The 19292-nt window shown below is 46.1% G+C and overlaps 1 protein-coding gene across 1 annotated transcript; it reads left to right on the forward strand.

Moving 5' to 3' along the window:
- Positions 1-10580: 10580 nt before the first annotated feature.
- Positions 10581-17168, forward strand: LOC112072149 (uncharacterized). Its single transcript, XM_024139569.2, has 7 exons — positions 10581-11092; positions 11384-11445; positions 11644-11804; positions 15366-15649; positions 15729-15790; positions 15951-16105; positions 16585-17168. Exons 2-7 carry the CDS (start codon positions 11426-11428, stop codon positions 16683-16685), a joined length of 783 nt encoding a protein of 260 aa, XP_023995337.1. The 5' UTR covers positions 10581-11092; positions 11384-11425; the 3' UTR covers positions 16686-17168.
- The last annotated feature ends 2124 nt before the right edge of the window (positions 17169-19292 follow it).

The raw sequence follows: 19292 nt of genomic DNA on the forward strand, positions 1-19292 counted from the left end.
GCTGCCCCCACACAAACCACAGCTGCCAACACTACAACCACAGCTGCCAAACACTACAACCACAGCTGCCAACGACACACCACACTCAACACTACAACCACAGGACGCACCAACAACAACCGCAGCTGAAACACCACAACCATAGGTGACAACACCACAACAACAGCTGTCCCAACAACAACCACAGCTGCCAACACTACAACCACAGCTCGCCCTACAACAACCACAGCTGTCAAGACACAACCACAAGCTGCCCCCACAAACAACCACAGCTGCAACACTACAACCACAAGCTGCCCCCACAACAACCACAGCTGCCAACACTAAACCACAGCTGCCCAACACTACAACCACAGCTGCCAAACACTACAAACCACAGCTGCCAACACTACAACCACAGGTGCACCAACAACAACCGCAGCTGACAACACCACAACCATAGCTGACACACCACAACAACAACAGCAGTGTCCCAACAAACAACCACAGCTGCCAACACTACAACCACAGAGCTGCCCCACAACAACCACAGCTGTCAAGACTATAAACCACAGCTGCCCCCAACAACACAACTGCCCACAACAGCCACAGCTGACAACATACAAACCACAGCTGCTAAAATTACAACCAACAAGCTGTCCACACTATACCACAGCTGCCAACACTACAAACCACAGCTGCCAACATTACAACCAACAGTTGTCCACACTACAACCACAGCTTGCCAACATTACAACCACAGCTGGTCACACCAACAACCACAGCTGCCAACAAATACAACCAAAGCGCCACACTACAAACACCAGCAGCCCCTCACAAACACACTGACAACATCACAACCACAGCTTGCTAAAAGCTCTAACCACAGCTGTCCACGACAACAACCACAGCTGCCCCAATGATACAACCAAAGCTGCCAACGTACATCCCAGCTGCCCCCCACAAACAACCACAGCTGCCAACACTAGCAACCACAAGCTGCCAAACACTTACAACCCCAACTGCCACCACAAGAACCACCACAGCTGTCCCCACAACAGCCACAGCCTGACCAACATCACAACCACAGCTGCTAAAATTACAACAAACACAGCTGCCAACACTTCAACCCCAGCTGCCCCACACAACACAGCTGCCAACACCACAACCAAACCTGTCCAAAACAACAACCCAGCTGCCAACACTATAACCACAGGCGCACCAACAACAACCGCAGCTGACAACAGCCACATCAACTGCTGTCCCAACAACAACCACAGCTGCCAACACTACACAACCCCACTAGCCTCCACAAACAACCACAGCTGCCAACGCTACAACCCCAGCTTGCCACCACAACAACCACAGCTGCCAACACTACAAACCACAGCTGCCCCCACAAACAGCCCACAGCTGACAACATCACAACCACAGCTGACTAAACTACAACCGCAGCTGTTCCACACAACAAACCACAGCTGCCAGCAATACAAACCGAAGCTGCCAACGCTACAACCCCCAGTGCCCCCACTACAACCACAGCTGCCAACACTACCAACCACAGCGTGCCAACAGCTACAAACCACAGGCGCACCAAGTAACAAACGCAGCTACAACACCACAACCATAGCTGCCAACACCACAACAAACAGCTGCTCCCAACAACAGCCACAGCTGCCAACAGCACAAACACAGCTGCCAACACAACAAACCCACTGCTGCCAACATTACAACCACAGCTGTCCACACTTACAACCACAGCTGCCAACATACAACCACACTGTCCACACAACAACCACAGCTGCCAACGATACGCCCAAAGCTGCCAACACTACACCCAAGCTGCCCCCACACAAACCACAGCTTGCACAACACAACAACCACAGGCTGCCACCACAAACAACCACAGTCGTCCCCACAACAGCCACAGCTGACAACAATCACAACCACAGCTGCTATAAACAGTTCCTACAACCCACAATGCTGTGCCACACAAACAACCACACCAGCTGCCAACACTATTACCACAGCTCCAACACTACAACCACAGCTGCCAACACTACAACCACAGCTGCCAACAATTACAACCCACAGCGTCTACACGTACAACCACAGCTGTCAAACACTTACAAACCACAGCGGCCACACAACAACCACAGCTGCCAAAACACCCCACAGCTGCCAACCACTACAACACCCAGCTGCCCAAACACATACAAACACAGCTGCCAACATTACAACCACAGCTGTCCAACACTACAAACCACAGCTGTCAACATTACAACCACCAGCTGCCACACAACAAACCACAGCTGCCAAAGATACACCCACAAGCTGCCAACACTACACCCAGCTGCCCAACACACAACAACAGCTGCCAAAAACACAACCACAGCTGCCAACACACAACCAAGCGTCCAGCACAACAGCCACAGCTGCCAACACTACAAACCACAGCTGCCCAAAACCACAACCACATGCCCAACATAAACCAACAGCTGCCAACACTACAACCACAGCTGCCAACACTACAACACAGCTCCAAACCACAACCAAGCTGCCAAAACCACAACCACAGCTGCCAACACTATCACAACAGCTGCAAAACCACAACCACAGCTGCAACACTACAACCATAGCTGTCCGCACAACAGCCACAGCTGCCACACTACAACCACAGCTGCCCAAAAACCACAACCACAGCTGCCAACACTACAAACCAGAGCTGCCAACACACAACCACAGCTGCCAAAACCACAACCACAGCTGCCAACACTACAACCAGAGCTGCCCCACAACACCCACAGCCTCCAACAACTACAACCACAGCTGTCAAAACCACAACGCACAGCTGCCAACACTACAACCAAGCTGCCAACACAACCACAGCTGCCAAAAAACACAACCACAGCTGCCAACACTACAACCAGAGCTGTCCCACAACAGCCAAAGCTGCCAACACTACAACCACAGCTGCCAACACTACAACCACAGCTGCCAAACCACAACCACAGCTGCCAAAAAACAACCACAGCTGCCAAACACTACAACCAGAGCTGCCAACACAACAACCACAGCTGCCTAAAACCACAACCACAGCTGCCAACACTACATCACGCTTCCCCACAACAGCCACAGCTGCCAACACTACAACCAACAGCTGCCAAAACCACAACTACAGCTGCCAACACACAACAAACCATAGCTGTCCGCCACAACAGCCACAGCTGCCAACACTACCAACCACAGCTGCAAAAACACAACCACAGCTGCCAACACTACAACCAGAGCTGCCAACACAAACAACCACAGTGCCAAAACCACAAACCACAGCTGCCAACACTACAACCAAAGAGCTGTCCCCCAACACCCAACAGCTGCCAACACTAGCAACACAAGCTGTCAAAACCACAACACAGCTGCCAACACTAACAACCAGAGCTGCCAACACAACCACAGCTGCCAAAAACACAACCACAGCTGCCAACACTACAACCAGAGCTGTCCCCACAACAGCCAAAGCTCCAACACTACAACCACAGCTGGCCACACCACATTACAACCACAGCTGCCAAAAACCACAACACACTGCAACAACCAGCAACACAGCTGCCAACACTACAAACCAGAGCTGCCAACACAACAACCACAGCTGCTAAAACCACAACCACAGCTTGCCAACACTGACATCCACAGCTGTCCCCACAACAGCACAGCTGCCATAACACTACAACCACAGCTGCCAAAACCAACAACTACAGCTGCCCAACACTACAACCATAAGCTGTCCAGCACAACAGCCACAGCTGCCAACCACTACACCACAGCTGCCAACAACCACAACCACATGCTGCCAACACTACAACCAGAGTGCCCAAACACAAGGTCGGAACCACAGCTGCAAAAACCACAACCACAGCTGCCAAACACTACAACCAGAGCTGTCCCCACAACACCCCATCAGCTGCCAAACACTACAACCACAGCTGTCAAAACCACAACCACAGCTGCCAACACTACAACCAGATGCCAACACAACCACAGCTGCCAAAAACACAACCACACTGCCAAACACTTACACCAGAGCTTCCCCACAACAGCCAAAGCTGCCAACAACTTACAACCACAAGCTGCCAAACACTTACACCACAGCTGCCAAACCACACCACAGCTGCAAAACCACAAACCACAGCTGCCAAACCACTTCAACCAGAGCTTGCCAGACACAACAACACAGCTGCTAAAACCAACAAACCACAGGCTGCCAACACTACATCCACAGCGGCCCCACAACAGCCACCAGCTCCAAACACTGACAACACAGCGCCAAAACCACAACTTACAGCTGCCAACACTACAACACAGCTGCCAACACTACAACCACCAGGCTGCCCCCCAACAGCCCACAGCTTGCCATCGACGTAGCAACGCGAATGCAACAACAAACAACACAGCTGCCCCAATACTAACAAACCACAGCTGTCCGCCACAACGGGCCACAGCTGGCAACAACTACACCACAGCTGCCAAAACCACAACTACAGCTTGCCAACACTACAACCACACTGTCCCCACAACAGCGGCCACAGCTCGTCAACACTAAAACCACTAGCGTCGCCAAAAAACCACAATCACAGCTGCCGACACTATCACCATCTTGCCACACAAACACCACAGCTGCCCCCACAACAACCACAGCTACCAAATACCACAACCACAGCTGCCAACACTTTCACCAACAGCTGCCAACACTTACGAAAAACCCCCACCAAAGCGGCCAAACATACAACCAGAGCTGTTCCCACAAACAGCCACAGCTGGCCAACACTACAACCACAGCTTGCCAAATCCACAAACCACAAGCTGCCAACCTTATCACCACCAGCTGCCAACCACTACAACCACAGCTGTCCCCGACAACAGCCACAGCTGCCAACACTACAAGCTAGTACCAAAACCACAAAACAACCGCTGCACACTATCACCACAGCTGCCAACACTACAAACCACAGCTGCCCCCACAACAGCCGACCAGCTGCAATCGCCTACAACTGGAATTTGCAACAAACAACAACCACAGCTGCCAACACAACAAGCTATCATCTATCTGATAGATATGCTATCTATACCACAGTCTGCCAACGACTACAACCATAGCGTTTCCCCACAACAAGCCCCACTGCCCAACACTACAGAACCACACTGCCCAAATACCAAACCTACAGCTGCCTATACATCTACTATCTCGATCCTCTCTATCTACTTACAACCACACTGTCCCCACAACACCACCATCTCTCTATACTCTATCTATATCCACAGCTGCCAAAAAAACCACCAACCGACAGCTGCCAACCCCACTATCACCACAGTCTGCAACACTGTTACCAACACGAGGCGCCCCCACAACAGCCACAGCTGCCCATCACTACAACTGGGAATTGCAACAACAACAGCCACAGCTCCAGCCACTACAACCACAGCTTCCCCACAACAGCCAGCAAGGCTGCCAACATACAACCACAGCTGCCCAAAAACCACAACCATAGCTGCCGACGACAGACAACCAGCAGCTAGCCCACACTCAATAACCACAGCTACCCAAATAAACCACAAACGCTATGCTATGTCTGACCAACTAGCTACAAAGCCACAGTCAGCCCCACAACACCACCAGCCTCCCAACGTACAACGCCCCTCGCCTCCATGGTTTTGATACGTGGTATTCAGCTCCAGATGAGTTTTTAGTCCTTGCTCTGACAAAAATACTCCTCACCATTGTTCCAGAGTCTGGTAACTAAGAGCAATTAAAGGCCGTAAGATCCTTGATTTACCATGCAATTAGGAAAAGTTTAACCAGGCATCACAGTTAATAGTTTTTAAATTAAAGGCATGCTCGATTGCTTTAATATTCTGTATGAATGTAGTGTATCCTCTACCAGGCGGATGAGTTGCCCATTAATTAGAGGAATGCTGTTTAGTCAATGCTAGCTATTATGGATAATGGAGAAATGTTGCTCTGGGATTTTTTTTGTCTGTGCAAATAGAACAATRTTTTCATATTCATATCAGTATTTACTGTCTGCCACATGTCACTGAATCACTCTTTATYATTTTTGTTTTTCAGCTTGAGCCTCTGTTTAAGGCACRTTTCCCAAACTTCATAAGAATGATTGTGGTGGGTTTCAGGTCAGTAAGCTGTAACACTCAATATACAAAGTCAGTAACATTTATAAACCTTTTGTATACATAGTGTAATTTATTTCTAAATCAGTATTACCATTAAACAGTTTTAACTAGCTAATATAACAGTTAACTGCTGTCAACAACCACCAAACTAATAATAAAAAATGTAATATTCGGTCAATGCCTTGTTTTGTCGTCCCAGGCGTGGTTCCATCATCACAGACACCCAGCTGGAGTTTGCTGCCGCTAACACAACTGCTAATGCTACCACACCTTTTGCTGATGCAGTGGCTACTACTCTGAAGGCTGCGATCACCAATGGAAGTTTGAGCATTAACATCTCAGCCAATTTCAATATTACTGGTCAGTTCTTGCACACTTCAACATTATACATTTCAGCAATAAGGCAGGAGGGGGTGTGGTATATGGCTAATATACCATGGCTAAGGGCTGCTCTTAAGCACGACGCATCGTGGAGTACCTTGACACTCCTTATCTGTGGTATATCAAAATCAAATCAAATTGCATTTGTCACATGCGCCATACAGTGAAATGCTGTAAGGTGCCAGTACAGAGTCAATGTGCAGGGGCACCGGTGTTGGGGTAATTGAGGTAATATGTACATGTAGGTGGAGTTATAGATAATAACAGAGAATAGCAGCATTGTTCCAGGGGTGGGGGCAATGCTAGTTGTCTCGTTAGCCATTTGATTAGCTGTTCAGGAGTCTTATAGCTTGGGGGTAGAAGCTATTTAGGAGCCTCTTGGATCTAGACTTGGCGCTCCATACTGCTTGCCATGCAGTAGCAGAGAGAACAGTCTATGACTAGGGTGGCTGGAGTCTTTGACAATTTTTAGGGTCTTCCTTTGACACCGCCTGGTATAGAGGTCCTGGATGGCAGGAAGCTTGGCCCCAGTGATGTACTGGGCCGTACGCACTATCCTCTGTTGTGCCTTGTGGATGGAGGCCGAGCAGTTGCCATACCAGGCAGTGATGCAACCCGTCAGGATGCTCTCAATGGTGCAGCTGTTAAACCTTTTGAGGATCTGAGGAACCATACCAAATCTTGTGTCCCCTGATGGGGAATAGGTTTTGTCGTGCCCTCTTCACGACTGTCTTGGTGTGCTTGGTCCATGTTAGTTTGTTGGTGATGTGGACACCAAGGAACTTGAAGCTCTCAACCTGCTCCACTACAGGCCCGTCGATGAGAATGGGGGCGGGCTCGGTCCTCCTTTTCCTGTCGTCCATAATCATCTCCTTTGTCTTGATCACGTTGAGGGAGAGGTTGTGGCATTGCACCACACGGTCAGGTCTCTGACCTCCTCCCTATAGGCTGTCTCATTGTTGTCGGTGATCAGGCCTACCACTGTTGTGTCATCAGCAAACTGAATGATGGTATTGGAGCCTGAATGCCAAGCGTCACGTCTGGAGGAAACCTGGCATCATCCCTTTGGTGAAGCAAGGTGGTGGCAGCATCATGCTGTGGGGATGTTTTTCAGAGGCAGGGACTGGAGGACTAGTCAGGATCGACGGAAAGTTGAACGCGGCAACTAGAGAGAGATCCTTTATAAAATCTCCTCCAGATTACTCAGGACCTCACACTGGGGTGAAGGTTCACCTTCAAACAGGACAACGACGCTTAGCACAAAGCCAAGACAATGCAGAAGTGGCATCGGGACACGTCTCTGTATGTCCTTGAGTTGCCCATCCAGAGCCCGGACTTGAACCCTATCGAACATCTCTTGAGAGACCTGAAAAAAGCTGTACAGCGAAGCTCCCCATCCAACCTGACAGAGCTTGAGAGGATCTGCAGAGAAGAATGGGAGAAACTCCCCAAATACAGGTGTTCCAAGCTTGTAGCATCATATCCAAGAAGACTCGAAGCTGTTGTTTCTGCCTGAGGTGCTTTAACAAAGTACTGAGTAAGGGTCTGAATACTTCTGTAAATGTGATATTCCAGTTTTTTTTATACATTTGCAAACATTTTTAAGAACATGTTTTTACTTCGTCATTATGGGGAATTGTGTGTAGGTTGATAATGGGGGGAAAACTATGTAATCCATTTTAGAATAAGGCTGTAATGTAACAAAATCTGGAAGATGTCAAGGGGTCTGAATACTTTCTGAATGCACCGTGAGATTGCAACACTATGCTGCAACAATGTGTGTTATAATCAGCAAGAAATGAGTTTTCTACTGAGAAAATATTATGCACGAGATGGTGTACACGAAAATGTAATATTGATGTTGATTCATTATATAAATGCATTCACTGTATTTCAGAAGAACCCACTCCATCCACAGCAGCTCCCACCACAACTGGAATTGCAACAACCACAGCTGCCAACACTACAACCTCAGCTGTCTCCACAACAGCCACAACAGCCATAGCTGCAAACACTACAACCACAGCTGCCAAAACCATAACCACAGCTGCCAACACTACAACCACAGCTGTCCCCACAACAGCCACAGCTGCAAACACTACAACCACAGCTGCCAAAACCACAACCACAGCTGCCAACCACCTACAACCAAGCTGCCAACACAACAACCACAGCTGCCAAAACCACAACCACAGCTGCCAACACTACAACCAGAGCTGTCCCCACAACACCCACAGCTGCCAACACTACAACCACAGCTGTCAAACCACAACCACAAGCTGCCAACACTACAACCAGAGCTGCCAACACAACCCACAGCTGCCAAAAAACACAACCAACAGCTGCCAACACTACAACCAGAGCTGTCCCCACAACAGCCAAAGCTGCCAACACTACAACCACAGCTGCCAACACTACAACCACAGCTGCCAAAACCACAACCAAGCTGCCAAAACCACAACCACAGCTGCCAACACTACAACCAGAGCTGCCAACACAACAACCACAGCTGCTAAAACCACAACCACAGCTGCCAACACTACATCCACAGCTGTCCCCACAACAGCCACAGCTGCCAACACTACAACCACAGCTGCCAAAACCACAAACTACAGCTGCCAACACTACAACCATAGCTGTCCGCACAACAGCCACAGCTGCCAACACTACAACCACAGCTGCCAAACCACAACCACAGCTGCCAACACTACAACCAGAGCTGCCAACACAACAACCAACAGCTGCCAAAAACCACAACCACAGCTGCCAACACTACAACCAGAGCTGTCCCCACAACACCCACAGCTGCCAACACTACAACCACAGCTGTCAAAACCACAACCACAGCTGCCAACACTACAACCAGACTGCCAACACAACCACAGCTGCCAAAAACACAACCACAGCTGCCAACACTACAACCAGAGCTGTCCCCACAACAGCCAAAGCTGCCAACACTACAACCACAGCTGCCAACACTACAACCACAGCTGCCAAAACCACAACCACAGCTGCCAAAACCACAACCACAGCTGCCAACAATACAACCAGAGCTTGCCAACACAACAACCACAGCTGCTAAAACCAACAACCACAGCTGCCAACACTACATCCACAGCTGTCCCCCACAACAGCCACAGCTGCCAAACACTACAACCACAAGCTGCCAAAACCACAACTTACAGCTGCCAACACACGACACACAGCTGCCAACACTACAACCACAGCTGGCCCCCCAACAGCCACAGCTGCCATCACTACAACTGGAATTGCAACAACAACAACCACAGCTGCCAATACTACAACCACAGCTGTCCCCCACAACAGCCACAGCTGGCAACACTACAACCACAGCTGCCAAAACCACCAACTTACAGCTGCCAACACTACAACCACAGCTGTCCCCACAACAGCCACACTGTCAACACTACAACCACAGCTTGCCAAAACCACAATCACAGCTGCCGACCACTATCACCACAGCTGCCAACACAACACACCACAGCTGCCCCCAACAACAACCACAGCTACCAATACCACAACCACAGCTGCCAACACTTTCACCACAGCTGCCAACACTACAACCACAGCTGCCAACACTACAACCAGAGCTGTCCCCACAACAGCCAAAGCTGCCAACACTAAAACCACAGCCTGCCAAATCCACAACCACAGCTGCCAACACTATCACCACAAGCTGCCAACACTACAACCACAGCTGTCCCCACAACAGCCACAGCTGCCAACACTACAAGCATAGCTACCAAAACCACAACAACCGCTGCCAACACTATCACCACAGCTGCCAACACTACAAACCACAGCTGCCCCCACAACAGCCACAGCTGCCATCGCTACAACTGGAATTGCAACAACAACAACCACAGCTGCCAACACAACAAGCACAGCTGACAAAACCACAACCACAGCTGCCAACACTACAACCATAGCTTTCCCCACAACAGCCCCAGCTGCCAACACTACAACCACAGCTGCCAAAACCACAACCACAGCTGCCAACAACTATCACCACTGCTGCCAACTACAACACAAGCTGTCCCACAACAGCCACAGCTGCCAACACTACAACCACAGCTGCCAAAACCACAACCACAGCTGCCAACACTATCACCACAGCTGCCAACACTACAACCACAGCTGCCCCCACAACAGCCACAGCTGCCATCACTACAACTGGAATTGCAACAACAACAGCCACAGCTGCCAACACTACAACCACAGCTGTCCCCCAACAGCCACAGCTGCCAACACTACAACCACAGCTGCCAAAACCACAACCATAGCTGCCGACACAACAACCACAGCTGCCCACACAATAACCACAGCTACCAATACCACAACCACAGCTGCCAACAACTAACAACCACAGCTGCCCCACAACAACCACAGCCTCTCCAACTACAACGCCCTCGCCTCCAGTTGTTTTGATACTGGTATTCAGCTCAGATGAGGTTTTCAGTCCTGCTCTGAAAATACCTCCTCACCATTGTTCCAGAGTCTGGTAACTAAGACAATTAAAGCGGTAAGATCCTTGTTTACCATGCAATAGAAGTACCAGGCATCACAGTAATGATTTAAATTAAAGGCAGCTCATCTGGCTTATATCTTTAAATATTTCCTTCTACCAGGCGGATGAGTTGCCCATTAATTAGAGGAATGCTGTTTAGTCAATGCTAGCTATTATGGATAATGGAGAAATGTTGCTCTGGGATTTTTTTTGTCTGTGCAAATAGAACAATRTTTTCATATTCATATCAGTATTTACTGTCTGCCACATGTCACTGAATCACTCTTTATYATTTTTGTTTTTCAGCTTGAGCCTCTGTTTAAGGCACRTTTCCCAAACTTCATAAGAATGATTGTGGTGGGTTTCAGGTCAGTAAGCTGTAACACTCAATATACAAAGTCAGTAACATTTATAAACCTTTTGTATACATAGTGTAATTTATTTCTAAATCAGTATTACCATTAAACAGTTTTAACTAGCTAATATAACAGTTAACTGCTGTCAACAACCACCAAACTAATAATAACAATTAAATATTCGGTCAATGCCTTGTTTTGTCGTCCCAGGCAAGGTTCCATCATCACAGACACCCAGCTGGAGTTTGCTGCCGCTAACACAACTGCTAATGCTACCACACCTTTTGCTGATGCAGTGGCTACTACTCTGAAGGCTGCGATCACCAATGGAAGTTTGAGCATTAACATCTCAGCCAATTTCAATATTACTGGTCAGTTCTTGCACACTTCAACAGTATACATTTCAGCAATAAGGCAGGAGGGGGTGTGGTATATCGCTAATATACCACGGCTAAGGGCTGTTCTTAAGCACGACGCATCGTGGAGTGCCTTGACACTGCCCTTATCTGTGGTGTATCAAAATCAAATCCGGTACAGAGTCAATGTGCAGGGGCACCGGTGTTGAGGTAATTGAGGTTATATATACATGTAGGTAGAGTTATAGATAACAACAGAGAATAGCAGCATTGTTCCAGGGGTGGCGGCAATGGTAGTAGTCTGGGTAGCCATTTGATTAGCTGTTCAGGAGTCTCATGGCTTGGGGTAGAAACTATTTAGGAGCCTCTTGGACCTACACTTGGTGCCCTGGTACCGCTTGCCATAGGGTAGCAGAGAGAACAGTCTATGACTAGGGTGGCTGGAGTCTTTGACAATTTTTAGGGTATTCCTTTGACACCTTCTGGTATAGAGGTCCTGGAATATAGGAAGATTTGCCCCAGTGATGTACTGGGCCGTACGCGCTATCCTCTGTAGTGCCTTGCAGATGGAGGCCGACCAGTTGCCATACCAGGCAGTGATGCAACCCGTCAGGATCTCTGGTCTCTGACCTCCTCCCTATAGACTCTCTTATCGTTGTCGCTGATCAGGCCTACCACTGTTGTGTTATAAGCAAACTTAATGATGGTGTTGGAGTCGTGCCTGGCTGTGCTGTCATGAGTGAACAGTGAGTACAGGAGGGGACTGAGCACGCACCCCTGAGGGGCCCCCGTGTTGAGGGACAGAGTGGGGGATGTGTTGTTACCTACCCTTACCACCTGGGGGCGGCCCATCAGGAAGTCCATGATCCAGTTGCAGAGGGAGGTTTAGTCCCATGGTCCTTATCTTAGTGATGAGCCCTCAAAGAACCGTAGTGCATTCAAATCAAGATGATGCCGGAGAACAAGGCTGACGTTTTACGTATTCCAAACCAATTTTGTTTTTTTGTTTGTTTCTTTGCGTTGTTTGTAAAAAAAAAGAAATKTCATAATGTTTCTGCTACCATCTCTTATGACCATAAATAACTGCAAATACTCACCACGGACTGGCAGAATCCTTTTTTTCCTTTAACGAGTCTGACGAGCTCGACGTGAATGATATACTGCTTTCCCGGGAACATGCCAAGATCCCTGTGTTTTTTGTGAAGAGATGGCGGAGAAAAAGGGACCAGAGGGCAGCCTGTCTTCTGAGAATTCGTAGGCGATCGAATAAACCCCCACATTCTTCCATTCTGCTGTCAAACGTGCAATCTTTGGAGAATATAATCGATGACCTTTGGGGAAGATTAAACTACCAACTGGACATTCAAAACTGTAATATCTTATGCTTCACGGAGCCGTGGCTGAACGACAACAATTTCAGCATACAGCTAGATGGTTATACACTGTATCGGCAGGAGAGAACAGCGGTGTCTGGTAAGACAAGGGGTGGCGGACTATTTATTTTTGTAAATAACAGCTGGTGTACTATTTCTAAGGAAGTCTCAAGGTTTTGATCGCCTGAGGTAGAGTATCTCATAAGCTGTAGACCACACTATCTACCTACAGTGTTTTCATATGTATTTTTCGTAGCCACCACAGACTGATGCTGGCACTAAGACCGCAGTGAATGAGCTGTATTCCGCCATAAGCAAGCAGGAAAACGCTCACCCAGATGCAGCGCTCCTAGTAGCCGGGGACTTTAATGCAGGGTAACTTAAATCCGTCTTACCAAATTTCTATCAGCATGTTAAATATGCAACCAGAGGGAAAAAAACTGGACCACCTTTACTCCACACACAGAGTCGCATGCAAAGATCTCCCKCGCCCTCCATTTGGTAAATCTGACCATAATTCTATCCTGGAAGCACCAGTGACTTGATCAATAAAAAAAGTGGTCAGATGAAGCAGATGCTAAGCTACAGGACTGTTTTGCTAGCACAGACTGGAATATGTTCTGGGATTCCTCCGATGGCATTGAGGAGGACACCACATCAGTCATTGGCATCATCAATAAGAACGTTGATGACGTTGTCCCCACAGTGACCGTACGTACATACCCCAACCAGAAGCCATGGATTACAGGCAAGATCCACACTGAGCTAAAGGCTAGAGCTGCCGCTTTCAAGGAGTGGGACTCTAACCCGGAAGCTTATAAAGCATCAATACAGGAAAAAGATTGAATCGTACTACACCGGATCTGACGCTCGTCGGATGTAGCAGGGCTTGCAAACCATTACAGACTACAAAGGGAAGCACAGCCAAGAGCTGCCCAGTGACACAAGCCTACCCGACCAGCTAAACTATTTCTATGCTCGCTTCGAGGCAAATAGCACTGAAACGTGCATGAGAGCACAAGCTGTTCCGGAAGACTGTGTGATCATGCTCTCTGGAGCCGATGTGAGTAAGACCTTTAAACAGGTCAGCATTCATACCTTCATGTACATATTTCCTCGAATAACCGTTGCCCCCACACATTGACTTTGAACCGATACCCCCATGTATATAGTCTCACTATTGTTATTTTATTGCTGCTCTTTAATTACTTGTTACTTTTAGTTCTTATTCTTAATCATATTTAATTTAAACTGCATTGTTGGTTAGGGGCTCGTAAGTAAGCATTTCACTGTAATGTCTACACATTCGGAGCTTATGACTAATAACATGTGATTTGATTTGTTGAACGCTGAGCTGTAGTCAGTGAATAGCATTGGCCATTTATTGGCCATATGCCACAAACCCCCAAGGTGCCTTATTGCTATTATAAACTGGTTACCAATGTAATTAGAGCAGTAACAATATATGTTTTGTTATACCCTTGGTATACGGTCTAATAAACCACGGCTGTCATTCAATCAACATTCAGGGCTGGAACCACAGTTTATAATATACAATTCAGCATTATATACCCCCCCCCCTCCACCCTTGGCTCCCAAGTTACTAACCATCTTTGGTATAGTGCTGCCATCTTATTTGAATTGAGGAAGTGTGATCACCGTAACATTAATTGTATTTATTTATTTACTGGGGACAATGCACATTAATCAACATCAATATTACAATAATGTAACATCCATGTAAATGTGCCGGGGTCAGCCAAAAACTAATTTGCACCCAGGCAGCTAAGGACAATTACAGAGCCACAATACAAATACTCACGAAAACAATACAAAATAGTCATTAGGATATTTTAGCCATTAGGATATTTTAGCCATCCGCATTAGAAGACGTCCTAAATGCCTCCTATGATGAGTGAGTGTGATGTTGCAAAAACAAAATAGGCCTATGATTAAAAAAAACTAAATTAAATTTGGGACGCCTGCGCTTGAAAGGTCTGTGCGCAGCCCTGACTATAACACATCAACACATAAAATGATGCCATAAGATTGCAACACTGTGCTGCAAAACTGTGTGTGGTAATCAGCAAGGAATTTGTATTCTACAGAGAAAAAGATTATGCACGAGATGTTAGAAATGGTATACATTAAAATTAAATACAGATGTTGATTTATTATATAAATGTATTCATTTGTTTTCCAGTCCTAGCTAATCCAACCACCGCAGCTCCCACAACAACCACAGCTGCCCCATTAACTACCACAGCTGCTCCCAAAACCACCACAAGCGCACAAACAACAACCACAGGTGCACCAACAACAACTACAGCTGCCCTACAAACAACCACAGCTGCCGTTGCCCCGACAACCACCGCAGCCCCAAACGTTTTGCTTCTAGTGTTCAGTTCAGATGAGATCTTTACCCCTACTCTCTCAAACAACACCTCACAAGCCTTCCGGGATCGGGCTACTACTATAAAAAACGCGGTAAGATAATTTTTGCAATCAAGCAGCAAATAGAGTTTGTAATGTTAGTTGATTTCAAATTTCTCTGTTTGCTTTTCAGATTGAGCCCTTCTATCGCAAAGTCTTTAGAAGTTTCATTCAGCTTGTTGTGTTGCGTTTCAGGTGAGTGGTAGTCTGAATTCAATAATGGTCTGAGTGTTCTTCTAATAGATTTACAAATTGTCCTTTTTCCAATTTACTTCAGCCAGTGTTTTTTTCTGACTTTTAAGGGACTGTACCACTTTTTTAAACCTAAGCTCTGTTCCTTGTTTTGCGTTCACAGACGTGGTTCCATCATCACAGACTGCAGAATGGAGTTTGGACTTACTGGTAACGGGACTGCACCCACTGCTAATTTGGTGAAAGATGTTCTGGTGGCTGCAGTCAACAGCGGGACTATAGGTATCCGTGTCAATGCCAGCTCCATCGTTGTCAGCGGTCAGTTCAACACCTCACCTACTGATTTTTCTGACATGTCACGCTCAACATTTTACCACAATCATAGCTGCCCATCTTCAATCTGCGTCACGTCACTATGCCATGCACTTTACATAAGGTGGCACAATGTCACTCTGTTCAGAGCAACACATAACAAGCCAAACATGGACACAGTTGAGCATAAATGAATGTTACCATTTACACCAATTATGGCAGAAATGACTAGTGTCATTTGAGTAGGCTGCAGACAGAACACGTGTTTTTCTGTGCTTTTCCATCACTTTTGTCTACAACTCACCCAGGCAACTCTTGTCTTTTCTATCATCAATTAGACTTTACTAGTATTAGCGATTACGTTGCTATGCTGCCACTGTGATGCTGTGACACCACAGTATGTGAAAATGATGGTTCAGATAGTGATGATGATTATAATGATTGTACATGTGTTTTAACCGGAATCCCATTTTTTATATCCACAGTTCTAAGCTCATCCATGTCGCCGGTGGTGAACAGTGTGTTTTCCTCTTTTGGAATGACGCTGGTTTTCCTGCTGCTGTCTGCTGCAATGCATAGACTTTAAGACCAGGACAAACCAACTCATTTGCAACCCTGCACGTGACTACACATGTAACTCTTTTTTTAAATCACATAGTCCTCTTTTTCCAGTGAACTTTGTCTATAGCATATGCATATTAGGATCCAGCCATCAGCTGTTGTATGTGAAGTCACCACATCAAAGAGAAAAGAGCTCTATCATTCAAATGAAATGAAATGAGTTTAATCCTAGATGCTCTTTAACGTAATGTTAAACCTATTGTACAGGAATGGATGCTTAAGTAGACTTCATTTGTTTGGTTATAGCCCATAGTAATATGATGTAGAGCACATTTTATAATACATTGAGTGTATTTATAAAGTAAACCTTTTTAGTGGATTTAATTTCAATATGGACTTAATGAAGGCAGGGCAAACATCACTATTGTGAGAATATGTCTGCGTTAATACAATTAGCCGTTGTGTTTACTGTTGATTTGATTAAAATAAAAAGGAAACTTTGGAAGAACTTCCACTTGTCAGGTTTTTTTTTTGAACTGGTCCAAGAGAAATCTAGAAATCTACTCGTTATTACAGAAGTCGAAAAAAGGCACCGTGATTATGGAATCCGTTCCATGTGAAAAAGGAACTCTGTATTTTCCTGACATTAAGTAATGAAACAATGAAAATGATATAATTCCGAAGTAATTTATTAAGTGTTTTTTTTTTCAATTTTACCCATACCAAGGATGGATGATTTGTCAATTTATTTATGAATTCTGAAAGTCCTGGGTGAACAAGAAGGCCTGGGTGAAGGCCTGGGTGAACACAAATGATCATATACTCTATATGCCTGTAAATAATGTATTCATAAATACTAATATAAAGTCAAAGTTAGATATTGTGACCTAAAGCATAAACAACAATAGACAGGTCAATATATTTGTTTTGCTTCATAAATAATGTATCCTTAAATATGAATAAGTTATATACAGAATGTATCATTCTTGTTTTAATCAAAGTATTTTTTGGCATATGTAACGAATCTCGTCTGGTGCAGGAGAAGAGGACCAAAATGCAGCGTGGTAAGTGTTCGTCATATTTTAATTTCACACTGAACACTACACAAAATAACAACGATAAGAAAACGAAACAGTTCTGTAAGGTGAACAGACACTAGACAGAAAATAAACACCCACAACCCATAGTGGGAAAACAGGCTACCTAAGTATGATTCTCAAGCAGAGACAACGATCGACACCTGCCTCTGATTGAGAACCATACTAGGCCAAACACATAGAAAAAGGAACATAGAATACCCACCCCAACTCACGCCCTGACCAAAATAACACAAAGACATAAAAAAGAAACTAAGGTCAGAACGTGACAGCATATTGCAACCTGCCCACCATATGACTTGCAGAAGCATAGCATGTAAACATAGCACAGCTTTTGAAAAGCTTACTTTGTTTTCTTCTTATGAAATAACGTCAGTGTTTAGGTGGTGTTTTGGCCACGATTATGTTTGCATGTGAATTTCGTCATTATTCACAACTTCCCCTGATTAATCATTATTGCAGTTAAAACATGTCGAGCCACTTTAAATGTGAAAGTCATTCCCCACTGGAAACAATGTATATGGCACACCTAGTTTTCCTCTCTTTTTCCATTCCCTCCAGTCCTCACTTTAATAAAAATTGTTGTGTTCCTYGGTTAATCTCCTTTAGTTCACAAGGGTTCGAGCAAGCTGACGTTCTTTACTTTACAAGGGTTATAGCCAGCTGGACAGTCCCGTTAGCATGGTGACGAGTATGTGTAGCCAAACTGCAATCATCATGGTGATATTCAAGGTGTTGGCTCCTGAGGCAATGGTGTCAGCGACTGCAGCTGCTGTAGTTGGTGCTGTGGTGGTAGTGGTTGTCAGGGTTTAACAGGGGAAGAGAGTGAAATAACACTAAGACACTAAGATGTATTCCCTTGTATAAAGCTCCATTCCTTTTCATAATTATGGTAATTGTCACGCCCTGGCCTTAGTATTATTTGTTTTCTTTATTATTTTAGTTAGGTCAGGGTGTGACATGGGGTATGTGTGTGTTTTGGGTGATTATATGGTATAGGGGGTGTTGGTTAGAGTGTATGGGTTTGTGTTGAGTGAATGTTTCTAGGGAAGTCTATGGTTGAGTGAATGTGTCTAGTTATGTCTATGGTTGCCTGAGTGGTTCTCAATCAGAGACAGATGTTTTCCATTTGTCTCTGATTGGGAGCCATATTTAAGGTGGCCATAGGCATCATGTATTTGTGGGTAATTGTCTATGTCTATGTTGAACATAAGTAGCTTGTGTGTGCACTTTCGTTTGTAGCTTCACGGTCGTTTGTTGTTTTGTATAGTTTGTATAAGTGTTTCGTTTCATGTTCATCTTCGTCRTTCTAATAAAAGAAGATGTATTCATATCCCGCTGCGCCTTGGTCCGTCTCTCCTCCACACGATCGTGACAGTAATAATGCAACAACTACATCGGAAACAGCATAACATCTTAGAATAACAGATGGAATTACTTACTTGCTCTAATGCAGGTTGTACCAATGGTTAGGAAGGTGTTCCCCTGAGCCAGAGATTGAGCCAATCCCTGCTCTGCACTCATTGTATTAGGAA

This window comes from Salvelinus sp. IW2-2015, unplaced genomic scaffold (genome assembly GCF_002910315.2).
Source record: "Salvelinus sp. IW2-2015 unplaced genomic scaffold, ASM291031v2 Un_scaffold1835, whole genome shotgun sequence".
Lineage (NCBI taxonomy): Eukaryota > Metazoa > Chordata > Actinopteri > Salmoniformes > Salmonidae > Salvelinus > Salvelinus sp. IW2-2015.